Genomic DNA, 14,776 nt, shown 5'->3' with positions numbered 1-14,776 from the left:
GTAGAGACCTTATGTATCACTCTTTGGTGAACTATTATACATATATCTGACCCAGAGGACCCCTGTAAAACTCTATGCATTCCCTATCCCCTCTGCCAGTTGGCATCAAGAGGTCCCTGGGTCACACCATGGCTGCCTGAAATCTGCATAGCAAGAAACGAGAATAATAGAACTGAACAATACAAGGGCTTTAGATTTCAAGAAAGCAAGTGTTGTGGAATTAGGAAATCTATTCGGTATGCTATTGTGAGAGGCTGTACTAAAATTCAGAAGTGTAGAAGAGTGGGGAGACCTGAAAATACTAGGCTAGATTGTTTCGTTTATGGGGGAAACTAGTAAAAGAGTAAAATATACAACCCCAGTTTTCTCTTAAACTTTCTTTAAAAGTTTAAAAGAATTTTGACCCATTATATCAGTGCATGTTCAAAGAAACCACACATCTATTCCAGGCCAAACACCAAAGTTGACTATGCAGAGGCCAGTAGCGCTGCCTAGTTCCCTAAGTGACCATCTCCTTCCATGACAGCAGGAGTCCCATGCTTTCCCCTTCCATAGCTGCCTAAAAAACCCTAACTTTAGAGGCAGATGTTCCAAGGAACAGCTCGCATAAGTAGAACTGACTGGCTGACAGCAATATATCTGGTCAAAAAATAGAGAAAAAAACATCATGAGAATTTTGTTGACATTTTCCTTTACTTTTTTTTGTTAGTTTTTTCAATTTCAAAAATTCAAATTGAATTTCAAATTTCCTGTAGGTAATAATCCTACTTTAATAGGGGGATAGACTATATTACTACCTTGGCCTTCTGATCCTCTCATTTCTTTGAGTCTTCATCCATAAGCATTTTGGACAGGCTAGTGGTTACATTTTAAATTTTAACAATGGCACCAATAAACAATCAAACTGGGTGAAAACAAAATTCTTCCTCGGATTCTCAGATAGGTTGATGGGCAAGAAAATGCTAACTCCTGATGCCACAACAAGTTACATGGGTTCATTATTTACCAGCGCCACCTTAGCCTCAAAAATTATTCTCTTGGAAACTCATTTTTCCTTTAATTATTCAGAACCATAAATTCACCACTAGGAGACTATTATCTTGTGTGACAAAGTTCCTCCTCTATCTTGGTGAGTCCTGCGCTTATTGGTGGATTTTCTTGCCTCAGAGATTCACCATGAGGGTTGGGGAACAGCCCAGAGACCTTCCCCTCTGGGAGAACCCACAGTCCAGGTCAATTGGGAGGTTTGGGGGGAACCCGGGCCCGCCCTCTACTTCGGGTTCCAGTCCAGGGCCCTGTGGACTGCAGCTGTCTATAGTGCCTCCTGTAACAGCTACATGACAGTTACAACTCCCTGGGCTACTTCCCCATGGCCTCCTCCAAACACCTTCCTTATTCTCACCACAGGACCTTCCTCTTGGTGTCTGATAACGCTTGTGCTCCTCAGTCCTCCAGCAGCACACCCCCTCACTCTCAGCTCCTTGTGCCTCTTGCTCCCAGCTCCTCACACTCGCAGCACAAACTGAAGTGAGCTCCTTTTTAAAACCCAAGTGCCCTGATTAGCCTGCCTTCATTGATTCTAGCAGCTTCTTCTTAATTGGCTCCAGGTGTCCTAATTAGCCTGCCTGCCTTAACTGGTTCTAGCAGGTTCCTGATTACTCTAGTGCAGCCCCTGCTCTGGTCACTCAGGGAACAGAAAACTACTCATCCAGTGACCAGTATATTTGCCCTCTACCAGACTCCTGTACCCCACTGGTTTGGGTCTGTCACATATCCCTCCCCCCTGCTCAACGCCAAGGGGTTGGGCAGCTTGGGACGCCAGATAGTGCACACGTGACAAGCCATCGGCGTTGCCATGATGGCTCCCTGCTGTGTGTTGCACACGGAATTGGAAAGGTTGGAGGGATAAGAACCATCTGGTCACCCTTGTGTTCTTCTCCTTGTTCCGCTGCATCCATTGAAGAGGGGCATGGTCGGTCACGAGGACAAATCTGCGCCCGAGCTGGTAGTAGCGCAATGTTTCCATGGCCCATTTTGCAGCGAGGCATTCTCTCTCCACCACTGCATATTTTTGTTTCCTTGGAAGGAGTTTCCGACTGAGGTATAGAATTGGGTGTTCCTCCTCCCCGACCATCTGTGATAGAACGGCCCCCAACTCTACTTCCGATGCATTCGTCTTCAGAATAAACTCCTTGGTGAAATCAGGGGCTATCAGTACGGGGGTATTGCAGAGGGCAGTCCGTAGGTCTGTGAATGCTTCCTCTGCTGCGTCAGACCATCTCACCAGATCAGGTCCATGGGCTTTCACTAGGTCTGTCAGGGGGCTTGCCCTTGTGGCAAAGTGGGGGATAAATCGTCGGTAATACCCCACCACACCTAGGAACGCCCGGACTTGTTTCTTGCGACTTGGTCGGGGCCAATTTTGGATGGCCTCTAACTTGTTCACTTGGGGCTTTACCAGACCTTTTCCCACAACGTAGCCAAGATATTTGGCCTCTGTAAACCCTACAGCGTACTTGGCAAGGTTTGCTGTAAGGCCAGCTTGCCTGAAGGTATCGAGGACTGCCTCCACCTTCTCCAGGTGGGTTTCCCAGTCTGGGGTATGAATGACCACATCGTCCAAGTAGGCAGCAGCATAACTGTTGTGCGGGTGTAATAGCTGGTCCATGAGGCGCAGGAAGGTAGCTGAGGCCCCATGTAGTTAAAAGGGGAGGACAGTATATTGAAAAAGACCCTCTGATGTAGAGAACGCAGTCTTTTCCTTTGTGTCTTCCGCAAGGGGAATCTGCCAGTACCCCTTTGTCAAGTCTAGGGTAGTCAAGTACCTGCTTTACCCAGACAGCCCACTAGCTCATCTACGCGAGGTATGGGATACGCGTCGAACTGGGATACTTCGTTTAGTCGCCAGAAGTCGTTGCAAAATCTTGTGGTGCCATCAGGTTTGGGCACCAGCACGATTGAGTTGGACCACTCACTATGGGATTCTTCGATGATCCCCAACTCCAGCATTGTTTTTACTTCTGCTTTTATTTCCTCCCTTTTTGCCGCTGGCACCCGATAGGGCCTCATTGTTACTCTGGCCCCAGGGTTCGTGACGATGTGGTGATATGTCTCGGTTGTTTGACCCGGTTTTGTCGAGAACACATCTTGGTTCCGGAAGATCATCTCAGACACCTCATTCTTCTGGTCTGGTGTTAAATCAGGAAACACTCTCACCTGTTTGGAAGGCTTGTTTTCCTGGGTTAGGTCTTTTTGGACCGTTGTGCATGCCTCTTGTGCATGCCAGGGTTTCAGAAGGTTAACGTGATAAATCTGTTCTTGTTTTCTGCGTCCTGGCTGCCGCACCTTGTAGGTTACTTCCCCCACGGGGTCAACCACCTCATAGGGCCCCTGCCATTGGGCCAGAAGCTTGCTTTCTGCCGTGGGTACTAACACCATAACCCGATCCCCTGGTTAGAACTGTTGCACTTTTGCCTGGCGATTGTAATGGGTTCGCTGGGCCTCCTGTGCCTTCTCCAAATATTCCTGTACAATAGGGGTAACCCGGGCTATCCGGTCTCACATCTGCATTACATGCTCTATTATATTTTCCCCCTCATTGGGTTCCTCTTCCCAGATCTCTTTGGCGATATCTAGTATGCAACGGGGGTGACACCCGTATAATAACTCGAAGGGAGAAAACCCAGTTGAGGCCTGTGGTACCTCCAGGATAGCGAACATAAGGTAGGGTAGTAGGGTGTCCCAATCCTTCCCATCCCGACTTATCACCTTCCTTATCATAGCCTTGAGGGTTCGGTTAAACCTTTCTACCAACCCATCAGCCTGCGGATGGTAGACCGAAGTTCTCAGGGTATGTATATGGAGCAGTGTACAGAGGTCCTTCATTAGCTTCGACATAAATGGGGTTCCTTGGTCAGTTAATATCTCCTTCGGTAGCCCCATTCGGGCAAAGATCCCTACCAGCTCTTTGGCTATAGTTTTAGAGGCTTCTGGGTAGCGAGTAGCATAGTCCAAAACAACAAGTATATATTGGTGGCCCCGAGCCGTCTTCTCCAGGGGTCCCACTAGGTCCATGGCTATTCGCTCGAAGGGGACCTCTATGATGGGAAGGGGTACTAAAGGTGCCCTCAAGTGGGGACAGAGACTGTGCAGCTGACACTCCGGGCAGGAGGCACAGTACTTCCGCACTTCTTCATGTACTCCGGGCCCGAAGAACTGTCGTAGGACTCATACCAGGGTCTTCTCTACCCCCAAATGCCTCCCAAAAAGATGACTATGAGCAAGACTTAATACAGCGTTCTGGTGTTTTTGAGGTACTAAGATCTGCTGTACCTTCTGCCCCTGTACTGGTGCAACCCGGTATAAGAGATCCTTCTTCACTATGAAGTATGGTCCTGGTCCCTGGGTTTTCCCTTCCACGGGGACCCCATCTATTTCAGTCACCTCCTTCCTAATGTTGTCATACCTTGGGTCTTCTGCCTGGTCCCGTCCAAAACTACCAGGGTCTTCTCTACCCCCAAATGCCTCCCAAAAAGATGACTATGAGCAAGACTTAATACAGCGTTCTGGTGTTTTTGAGGTACTAAGATCTGCTGTACCTTCTGCCCCTGTACTGGTGCAACCCGGTATAAGAGATCCTTCTTCACTATGAAGTATGGTCCTGGTCCCTGGGTTTTCCCTTCCACGGGGACCCCATCTATTTCAGTCACCTCCTTCCTAATGTTGTCATACCTTGGGTCTTCTGCCTGGTCCCGTCCAAAACTACCAGGGTCTTCTCTACCCCCAAATGCCTCCCAAAAAGATGACTATGAGCAAGACTTAATACAGCGTTCTGGTGTTTTTGAGGTACTAAGATCTGCTGTACCTTCTGCCCCTGTACTGGTGCAACCCGGTATAAGAGATCCTTCTTCACTATGAAGTATGGTCCTGGTCCCTGGGTTTTCCCTTCCACGGGGACCCCATCTATTTCAGTCACCTCCTTCCTAATGTTGTCATACCTTGGGTCTTCTGCCTGGTCCCGTCCAAAACTACCAGGGTCTTCTCTACCCCCAAATGCCTCCCAAAAAGATGACTATGAGCAAGACTTAATACAGCGTTCTGGTGTTTTTGAGGTACTAAGATCTGCTGTACCTTCTGCCCCTGTACTGGTGCAACCCGGTATAAGAGATCCTTCTTCACTATGAAGTATGGTCCTGGTCCCTGGGTTTTCCCTTCCACGGGGACCCCATCTATTTCAGTCACCTCCTTCCTAATGTTGTCATACCTTGGGTCTTCTGCCTGGTCCCGTCAGTATTCGGGTTCCCAAGGCCTTAGCTGCCCTTCTTTCCCTTTTTGTCTTTCTACCCTGTCTGGGAGTGGAGAACAAATCTGGGGATATTTCAGAGAAGATTGGGGGTTGACAGTCTGCTGTGGATGCCTCATCAATTTTAGGGTCCCCATCTTTCTCCAATCCCCCTACTGGGAGTAAGTTTCCACATCCTGGGAAGTCCCTCCCTATGAGCACTGGGTATGGGAGTTTAGGGACTACACCTGCTGCTACCTCAGTCGTGTCCCCTTGGATCTCGATTTTTACTGGGATGGTAGGGTAGTAACTAACTGTCCCAGGGACACATGTTATCCCCGAACGTTTAGCCTTCAACTGCTGACTACGCTTCACGAGCTTCCCTGAGATAAGCGTGATAGCACTCCCCGAATCAACCAGTGCCGTGGTCCCTATCCCATTTAGTTTCACTGGCCTGGTATACATATGTGGGGTTAGTGAGACCCCCACAAGGTGGACTAGGGAGCATGGATCTGCCCAGTTCCCCAGGTTCCACTGCATAGGCTCCTCAGCATTGGGACACTGTGCAGCTATGTGTCCCACTCCCTGCAGGCATAACATCTGTATGGAGCCCTAGGTGTTCCCCGGTCTCTTGGTTTGGGCAGTCTAACATCACGATCCTCTTCTCCCTCAGTGCTCCGACTCTTTGTGGCCTCTAATGGGCCTTCAGCCTCTCTCTTTTTCCACCTGGGCCCTCCTGGTGGCCCAGTCACCCGAACTTTAGGGCTTGGTGCTGCTAGTTTAACCCGGGGTGCCTCTTCCTTAACTGGTTGGGTCAGCTCCCTCGCTGTCCTTCGCCTCTCTACCAGGGCGACAACCTCATCATAGGTGGAGGGTTTGTTCTGGCTTAACCAGGCACGAAGGTCTGGTGGTAGTCCCCTCATGTATCGGTCGATGACCAGAACCGCTAGTATCTCTTCCGGACTCCGGGACTCTGTTTGCAACCACTTTTGTGTGAGATGGATGAGGTCATACAATTGGGACCGTGGGGTTTTGTCTTCCTGGTACCTCCAACTGTGATACTGCTGGGCCCGCACTGTTGTCGTTACCCCAGATCTGGCCAGGATCTCTGCTTTCAGCTGGGGGTAGTCTGCCGCAGCCTCTTCAGGAAGATCATGGTAGGCCTTCTGGGCCTCCTGCCACAGGAATGGGGCAAGGATGCCAGACCACTGATCTCGAGGCCAGGCCTCCCGTAGAGCTGTCCTCTCAAAGGCCAAAAGGTATGCCTCTACATCATCCTCCCGTGTCATTTTCTGCAGCCAATGGCTGGCCCGTATGAGCCTCGTCCCATCATGGCAGTGATTCATCTCTGTAATGGACTTTACCTGGTTTACCGGTTCCCGCAACATAGCTCGATCTTGAGGAGCCTGGTCCATCAGCAGGCAATTAGTCTCTTGCTGCAGCCGCACTGCCTCCTGTTGAGCGGCTGCCTGGACACGGGTAGCCTCCTGCTGGGCCGCCGTAGCTTGTATCAGTGCCCGCACTATGTCATCCATTGTGGTGAAAAAAAATAAACCCTCTCTTTTTTTTGTTTTGTTTTTGTTTTTTGTTTAAATCACCCTCTTTCTTCTGCCTCGCTGTGCACCCCAAGATCCCACTCTTGACACCAGTGTGACAAAGTTCCTCCTCTATCTTGGTGGGTCCTGAGCTTATTGGCGGATTTTCTTGCCTCAGAGATTCACCATGTGGGTTGGGGAACAGCCCAGAGACCTTCCCCTCTGGGAGAACCCACAGTCCAGGTCAATTGGGAGGTTTGGGGGGAACCCGGGCCCGTCCTGTACTCCGGGTTCCAGCCCAGGGCCCTGTGGACTGCAGCTGTCTATAGTGCCTCCTGTAACAGCTGCATGACAGCTACAACTCCCTGGGCTACTTCCCCATGGCCTCCTCCAAACACCTTCCTTATTCTCACCACAGGACCTTCCTCCTGGTGTCTGATTAACGCTTGTGCTCCTCAGTCTTCCAGCAGCACACCCTCTCACTCTCAGCTCCTTGTGCCTCTTGCTCCCAGCTCCTCACACTCCCACCACACACTGAAGTGAGCTCAAGTATCAAAGGGGTAGCCATATTAGTCTGAATCTGTAAAAAGCAACAGAGGGTCCTGTGGCACCTTTAAGACTAACAGAAGTATTGGGAGCATAAGCTTTCGTGGGTAAGAACCTCACTTCTTCAGATGCAAGTAATGGAAATTTCCAGAGGCAGGTATAAATCAGTATGGAGATAGGCAGGGTGAGGTGCTCTGCTTGCAGTTGAGGTGTGAACACCAAGGGAGGAGAAACTGCTTCTGTAGCTGGATAGCCATTCACAGTCTTTGTTTAATCCTGATCTGATGGTGTCAAATTTGCAAATGAACTGGAGCTCAGCAGTTTCTCTTTGGAGTCTGGTCCTGAAGTTTTTTTGCTGTAAGATGGCTACCTTTACATCTGCTATTGTGTGGCCAGGGAGGTTGAAGTGTTCTCCTACAGGTTTTTGTATATTGCCATTCCTGATATCTGACTTGTGTCCATTTATCCTCTTGCATAGTGACTGTCCAGTTTGGCCAATGTACATAGCAGAGGGGCATTGCTGGCACACGATGGCATATATAACATTGGTGGATGTGCAGGTGAATGAGCCGGTGATATTGTAGCTGATCTGGTTAGGTCCTGTGATGGTGTTGCTGGTGTAGATATGTGGGTAGAGTTGGCATCGAGGTTTGTTGCATGGGTTGATTCCTGAGTTAGAGTTGTTATGGTGCGGTGCGTGTTTGCTGGTGAGAATATGCTTAAGGTTGGTGGGTTGTTTGTGAGCAAGGACTGGCCTGCCTCTCAAGGACTGTGAAAGTGTGGGATCGTTGTCCAGGATGGGTTGTAGATCACTGATGATGCGTTGGAGAGGTTTAAGCTGAGGACTGTAGGTGATGGCCAGTGGAGTTCTGTTGATTTCTTTTTTGGGCCTGTCTTGTAGCAGGAGACTTCTGGGTACACGTCTGGCTCTGTTGATTTGTTTCTCTATTTCCTTGTGTGGGTATCATAGTTTTGAAAATGCTTGGTGAAGATCTTGTAGGTGTTGGTCTCCGTCTGAGGGGTTGGAGCAGATGCGGTTGTACCTCAGTGCTTGGCTGTAGACGATGGATCGTGTGGTGTGTCCGGGGTGGAAGCTGGAGGCATGAAGGTAGGCATAGCGGTCGGTGGGTTTTCGGTATAGGGTGGTGATCTGGCCATCGCTTATTTGTACTGTGGTGTCTAGGAAGTGGACCTCCCGTGTGGATTGGTCCAGGCTGAGGTTGATGGTGGGGTGGAAGCTGTTGAAATCATGGTGGAATTCTTCCAGGGTCTCCTTCCCATGGGTCCAGATGATGAAGATGTCATCAATGTAGCGTAGGTAGAGAAGGGGCGTGAGCGGATGAGAGCTGAGGAAGCGTTGTTCCAGGTCAGCCATAAAAATGTTGGCATATTGTGGGGCCATGCGGGTGCCCATGGCGGTGCCCCTGGTCTGGAGGTATATATTGTCACCAAATTTGAAATAATTGCGTGTGAGGATAAAGTCACAGAGCTCAGCAACAAGCTGTGCTGTGTCATCATCAGGGATACTGTTCCTGAGAGCTTGTATTCCATCTGTGTGTGGGATGTTTGTGTAGAGAGCCTCCACATCCATGGTGGCTAGGATGGTGTTTTCTGGGAGGTCACCAATGCATTGTAGTTTTCTCAGGAAATCAGTGGTGTCACGGAGATAGCTGGGAGTGCTGGTGGCGTAGGGTCTGAGTAGGGAGTCCACATATCCAGACAGTCCTTCAGTGAGAGTGCCAATGCCCGAGATGATGGGGCGTCCAGGATTTCCAGGTTTGTGGATCTTGGGTAGTAGATAGAATAACCCTGGTCGGGGCTCTAAGGGTATGTTGATTTGTTCCTGTGTTAGTGTAGGGAGTGTCCTGAGTAGATGGTGCAGTTTCCTAGTGTATTCCTCAGTGGGATCTGAGGAAAGTGGAAGTGAGCTCCTTTTTAAAACCCAGGTGCCCTGATTAGCCTGCCTTAATTGATTCTAGCAGCTTCTTCTTAATTGGCTCCAGGTGTCCTAATTAGCCTGCCTGCCTTAACTGGTTCTAGCAGGTTCCTGATTACTCTAGTGCAGCCCCTGCTCTGGTCATTCAGGGAACAGAAAACTACTCATCCAGTGACCAGTATATTTGCCCTCTACCAGACTCCTGTACCCCACTGGTCTGGGTCTGTCACACTTGCCATGGAGATAAACCAAATCTCTGTGTTTTATATCAATTTTTTATTTTTCTGACTCCACTACAAAGAGATTAAAATTCTTACATTTACAGTATTAGTATGTAGTGCCAAAGAATGACCTAATTCAGAAATAAGGATATGAAGTACTTCCATATTCCTTCTATGATCACTGTTTCAAGCTGTAAGGTAAGTTGTGGCAGGACAGTATATAAAGAGAGCTTTAGATTTTAATCAGTCTGATGAATCAGCATTCCGTATAAGGAAAAAACAATTTTATAGGCATTGTGATATTAGCCATGGCATTTGATAAGTTCAGAATGAACTCTGGAAATACTAATTTTCACTGAATACCTAAGTTACGTACGAATACAGCTGATCAATCCACTGTTTTATGCCATGTCACAAACATCAAGCCTTATTCCCCTCTCGTTTACATTCTTGTAAATTGATTAACACCATGTATTTCTGTGGAGTGTCACCATTGTAAAGCTGGTGTGAGTGAGACAAGAAACAGGCCATAGTTGAAAAAAGTAATAGTCTAAGGGCATGTGTACCCTACAAACTTAAGTAGATTTAAGTCGACGTACAGCCTGGGCTATATTTACTGCTGTTTTTCAAGTCCACAACCTGGGAGTGGGGAGCTTGAAGCCCAGACTGCAGCCCAGCTCAAAGCTGGGAGCCAGGAGCCTCCACCTGGAACTGAGGGCCTGTGCTCTTAGCCCCTCCCCCCTCAGTCGGGCTGCTGCCTGGGCTCCCCACTCCTAGCTGGGCTGCTGCCCGGGCTCCCTGCTCTGATCCAGGCAGCTGCCCAGGCTTCCTGCTGGGAGCCTTGTTGCTGCCTGTGCTCCCAGCTCTCCGCTATGATAGGGTTACCATACGTCCTCTTTTTCCCGGACATGTCCGGCTTTTCGGCACTCGAACCCCCGTCCGGGGGGAATTGCCAAAAAGCCGAACATGTCCGGGAAAATGGCAGCTCTGCTCCTCCCCGACTCTTTGGCTCTGTTTAAGAGCCAGGCTGCCCGAGCGCTACCGGCTTCGGGCAGCCCCGTGCCTCCAGACCCTGCGACACCGGAGCCCGGGAGGGGAAGTGCCCGGCCGGCGGCTGGGGTCCGGAGGCAAGGGGGCTGGCCGAAGCCGGTAGCGCTCGGGCAGCCTGGCTCTTAAACAGAGCCGAAGAGTCGGGGAGGAGCAGAGCCGCCGCGCCGGGAGGCTCTGCTCCTCTTCGGCTCTGTTTAAGAGCCGGGCTGCCCGAGAGCTACCAGCTTCGGGCAGCCCCCCTGCCTCCAGACCCTGCGCCCCCAGCCGGGCACTTCCCCGCCCGGGCTCCGGCGGCGCAGGGTCCGGAGGCACGGGGGCTGCCAGAAGCCGGTAGCGCTCGGGCAGCCTGGCTCTTAAACAGAGCCGAAGAGGAGCAGAGCCTCCCGGCGCGGTGGCTCTGTGTAACTGACACCGTGTCAGTTACACAGAGCCCAAGAGGAGCAAAGCCTCCAGCCGCAGCAGCTTTGCTCCTCTTCGGCTCTGTGTAACTGACACACAGTTACACAGAGCCACCGCGCCGGGAGGCTCTGCTCCTCTTCGGCTCTGTTTAAGAGCCGGGCTGCCCGAGCGCTACCGGCTTTGGGCAGCCCCCATGCCTCCGGACCCTGCGCCGCCGGAGCCCGGGAGGGGAAGTGCCCGGCTGGGGGCGCAGGGTCCGGAAGCATAGGGGCTGCCCAAAGCCCGAGCGCTACCGGCTTCACGGTTTGCTGGGCAGCCTCCAGACCCTGCGCCCCCGGCTGGGTGCTTCCCCTCCCGGGCTCCAGCTGCGCTGGGGAAGCGCCGGCTGGGGGCGCAGGGTCTGGGGGCTGCCCAGCAAACCCTGAAGCCGGTAGCACTGGGGCAGCCCTTTCCCCCTGGCTGGGAGTGGAAGGGAGGAGGGGGCGGAGTTAGGGTGGGGAAGGGGCGGGGTTGGGGCGGGGCTAGAGGTGGGGAAATGGGCGGGGCCAGGGCCCGTGGAGGGTCCTCTTTTTTTATTTATTAGATATGGTAACCCTACGCTATGAGCCAGGCTGCCGCCTGGGCTTCTGCCTCCCTGCTGCAAGCCAGACTGATGCTCGGGTTCCTGGCTCCCAACTCCGAGCCAGGCTGCTGCCCGGGCTTCCAGATCCAAGTGGGGAGCTGGGAGGCAGCAGGGATCCCAGTGGGGAGCCAGGGGATAGCCCAGCTTGGCGCGGAGAGCCAGGAGCCTGGATGGCAGCCCAGCTCCGAGTGGGGAGGCAGGGCAGCACCCTGGCTGGGAGTAGGGAGCCAGGAGCCTGGGGGACAGCCGGGCTTTAGCTGGAGCCCCCCACCTGCCCCAGGGTGACAGCCCAAGCTGTGAGCTGGATGTGGGGTTCACATCAGGGAGCTTCAGCACAGAGCTGTGAAATTGACAAGAATGACAGCCAACAGCTGATGTAAGTAAGGCAGTGTCTACAGGGACATTGCGTTGCCCTAACTACACTGACATAAGCCCTATGCCTCTCGTGGAGGTGGAGTTGTTATTCTTTTGGTGTAGTAGGGCACTTACATTGGTGGGAGCAAGACTGTAGTGTAGACATGCCCTAAATTTCAAGGATAGACCCAGGTGTTGTCTCTGGAGTGCTCGTAGTTACATATTGAACAGCTACTTTGCTACGATTATGAATATAACAAAGAGATGTTAGATTGCGTCAGTAAAGCTCATCTTTTGAATGATAGGACATAGAAAGGAATAGTAAGGTAAAGGCTTCAATATTTAAGATGAGACCAAGAAAAAGAAGCCAACTACTGAAATGCTCATTGCTGTTTTTTTAATTGTCGTTTTTCATTTGGTGTAATAACTTACTCTGCCAGTCTCAGAACTACAGGTCTGTTTTCTTGCTCTGAGAAATTCCATGTAAATACTAATGGAGAAATCGGAATATTCTGACAACAGGTGCTTAATAGACAGCAACATGCAGATGAAGAGGGGTAAATGATATTTTAAATGATTTTGAATTAAAAAATAATCTGCCTGCTAAAAGGTAGTTGGGATTTTTTGCTTGTTTTACATTTCAGCATTGCAGATGATTAAATAATTCATGACATATTAAAATACAGGTTTGTTGAAGCAAGCAACAGCAATGGCTGCTCTGCTTATGGCCACTAATTTGTGTTGTCAGCTTGTTAAGATTAATTAAATGTTGTAACTGAATATCTGAAAAAGTTTATTTTTCTATGTCAGACAATCACCACTCTATTTATTTACTACCTAATCCACATTTCCTTTCAACAATTACACCCTCAACTATAAAGCAGTTGTATTATATAGTTACATTTTCCCATGGCTTGCTGTATAAAAAACCCAAATAAATAAAAAAGCTAAATTTTATTTAGTTGCAAAGCAGCTAAGAGGGATCATATATTTCCTGAACCTAGATTTTAATTTCTGTCTGATGTGAAAGACTATTTATCGCTAAAGTCTTTGATGTTGAATAACATGTTATTTTTAACATCTGTTACTTGTAATTAAGTTGTAGCTGAAAAGTATTTGTTGGATTTCTGTTATATAATTTCATGGTTTTGTTTTCTAGCATACTTTTATTAAGAATGCCAAACCAGTCTCAATTTTAAGAGATCTGATCACAGAAGCTATGGAGATCAAGGCAAAGAGGCATGAGGAACAACAAAGGGAGCTGGAAGAGGAGGAAGAAAACTCGGTGTGTTTTTTTTTTTTTAAGTATTTTGTGTATTAAGTATTTTTTTGTAATTTTTTCAACAGACACACATACATATATATATATATATATATAGATAGATATATGTGTGTGTGTAGTGTATGTATATATGTTTTGAATCCTCTTAACTGTTCTTCAGCATGCAAGATTTGAGCTTTCACCTTTATTCATGTTGAGTAATACTCCTGTGACTACTGCAGCATCAGCCTGTTCCCAATCCAGCTTTACCTAGTTGTAGTGATATGAGCTCTTTTTAGAATAAAGATGCCATTTCTACTTTAACTATGGTACACTACAGTAAATGAAAATGTCCAGGCTAAGGTTTTCAAAAATGAGTCGAGATATTCAAATTAGGCTTATAAATCCATATTTAGGCACCCGAATAAGTATTCTGATTTTCAAAAGTTAGGAGTATCCCACAGCTTTCCCTGAAGTCAGTTATAGAAAACAGTTATCTAAAATAGAGAATTAGTGATTTGTTAATTGTGTTGGTTGATGTTGCTATTTTCACATTATGCCCATGATTTTTCTTGCAGGTCTGTTAGGGAAGCAGATTAGGAGGTAAATAGGATTTATGTTGTTTGTTTTGTGGTACTAAGAGTAAATCATTCTTCCTTCATTTTATTACCCTCTCTAAATTATTTATTTTAGTGCAGGCCTGTGAAATGTAGACAAGGAGATAACCATATACAATAGAAAAAGACATTAATTCTGTGTGTTTCAAACAAACGCATTGCCACATGTCATTGGAAGAACCAAGGTCATACAGGAGCAAGGCTGAGTAAAAAAGTTGGTGGCTTGAATACTAATATGAACCTCACAGTTCTGAACAAATTGAAAAGCATACATTTTGGTAATGTATAGCATTTCACAACTTGAACTAAAGAAGCTCTGTTAGGTACTCTGGATTTTAGGATGATGATGTGCATATAATGATACATTCCAGTCAAATAATGTAGAAAGTTTGCTTTGGATCTGGCATAAGATATGTTCTATGTTTACAGGATACGTATGTGTTGTAACAATGTCTTAACACTGACTGAGAGTAAGTGTTTTTAAAATTGGTTAATTTTGGATAGTATTTGTCTAGTCAGTTATAAAACAAGCTGGGAAGAATGGAATTAGCCTTCCTATGTCAAGAAACACACCCTGATATGGAATTTTGTGACTTCATATGCAGTTTTGTTGTTTGCTACTTAATTTATAGGAAAGGAGACTTTATTGGCAGGCCGCTGAACTGATTTTAATTCAGATTCTTACAAGTGGTCCACAAATAACTATATGCTGGAGTAGAATTTCAGTTCATTAAATGATCCTTAAAAAGATGAATTTGTCGCAGACCTTTAAAAAACACCTTTGTTGGCATGTTTTTCTTCCTACTTACCACCTCCTGAGCTCTCAAACTCAAATATTTTGGTCTAAGTTGGGTCTTTGTCACAAACCCAGAACAAGGAAAAAGAAGAACAGGAGTACTTGTGGCACCTTAGAGACTAACAAATTTATTAGAGCATAAGCTTTCGTGGACTACA

At 48.2% G+C, this 14,776-nt stretch overlaps 1 protein-coding gene across 7 annotated transcripts in view; it reads left to right on the top strand.

The window, feature by feature from the left end:
• Positions 1-14,776, top strand: part of STK3 (serine/threonine kinase 3) — a 298,853-nt gene that overhangs the window by 143,652 nt on the left and 140,425 nt on the right. For all 7 annotated transcript variants that reach the window (XM_065582173.1, XM_065582171.1, XM_065582172.1 and 4 more), the window contains one exon: positions 13,104-13,229. In XM_065582173.1, the coding sequence (XP_065438245.1) occupies positions 13,104-13,229 (126 nt within the window). The remainder of the gene's footprint in view (positions 1-13,103; positions 13,230-14,776) is intronic.

The sequence above is a fragment of the Chrysemys picta genome, chromosome 2, assembly GCF_011386835.1.
Source record: "Chrysemys picta bellii isolate R12L10 chromosome 2, ASM1138683v2, whole genome shotgun sequence".
NCBI lineage: Eukaryota > Metazoa > Chordata > Testudines > Emydidae > Chrysemys > Chrysemys picta.
This window is presented reverse-complemented; position numbering and strand designations above follow the sequence as displayed.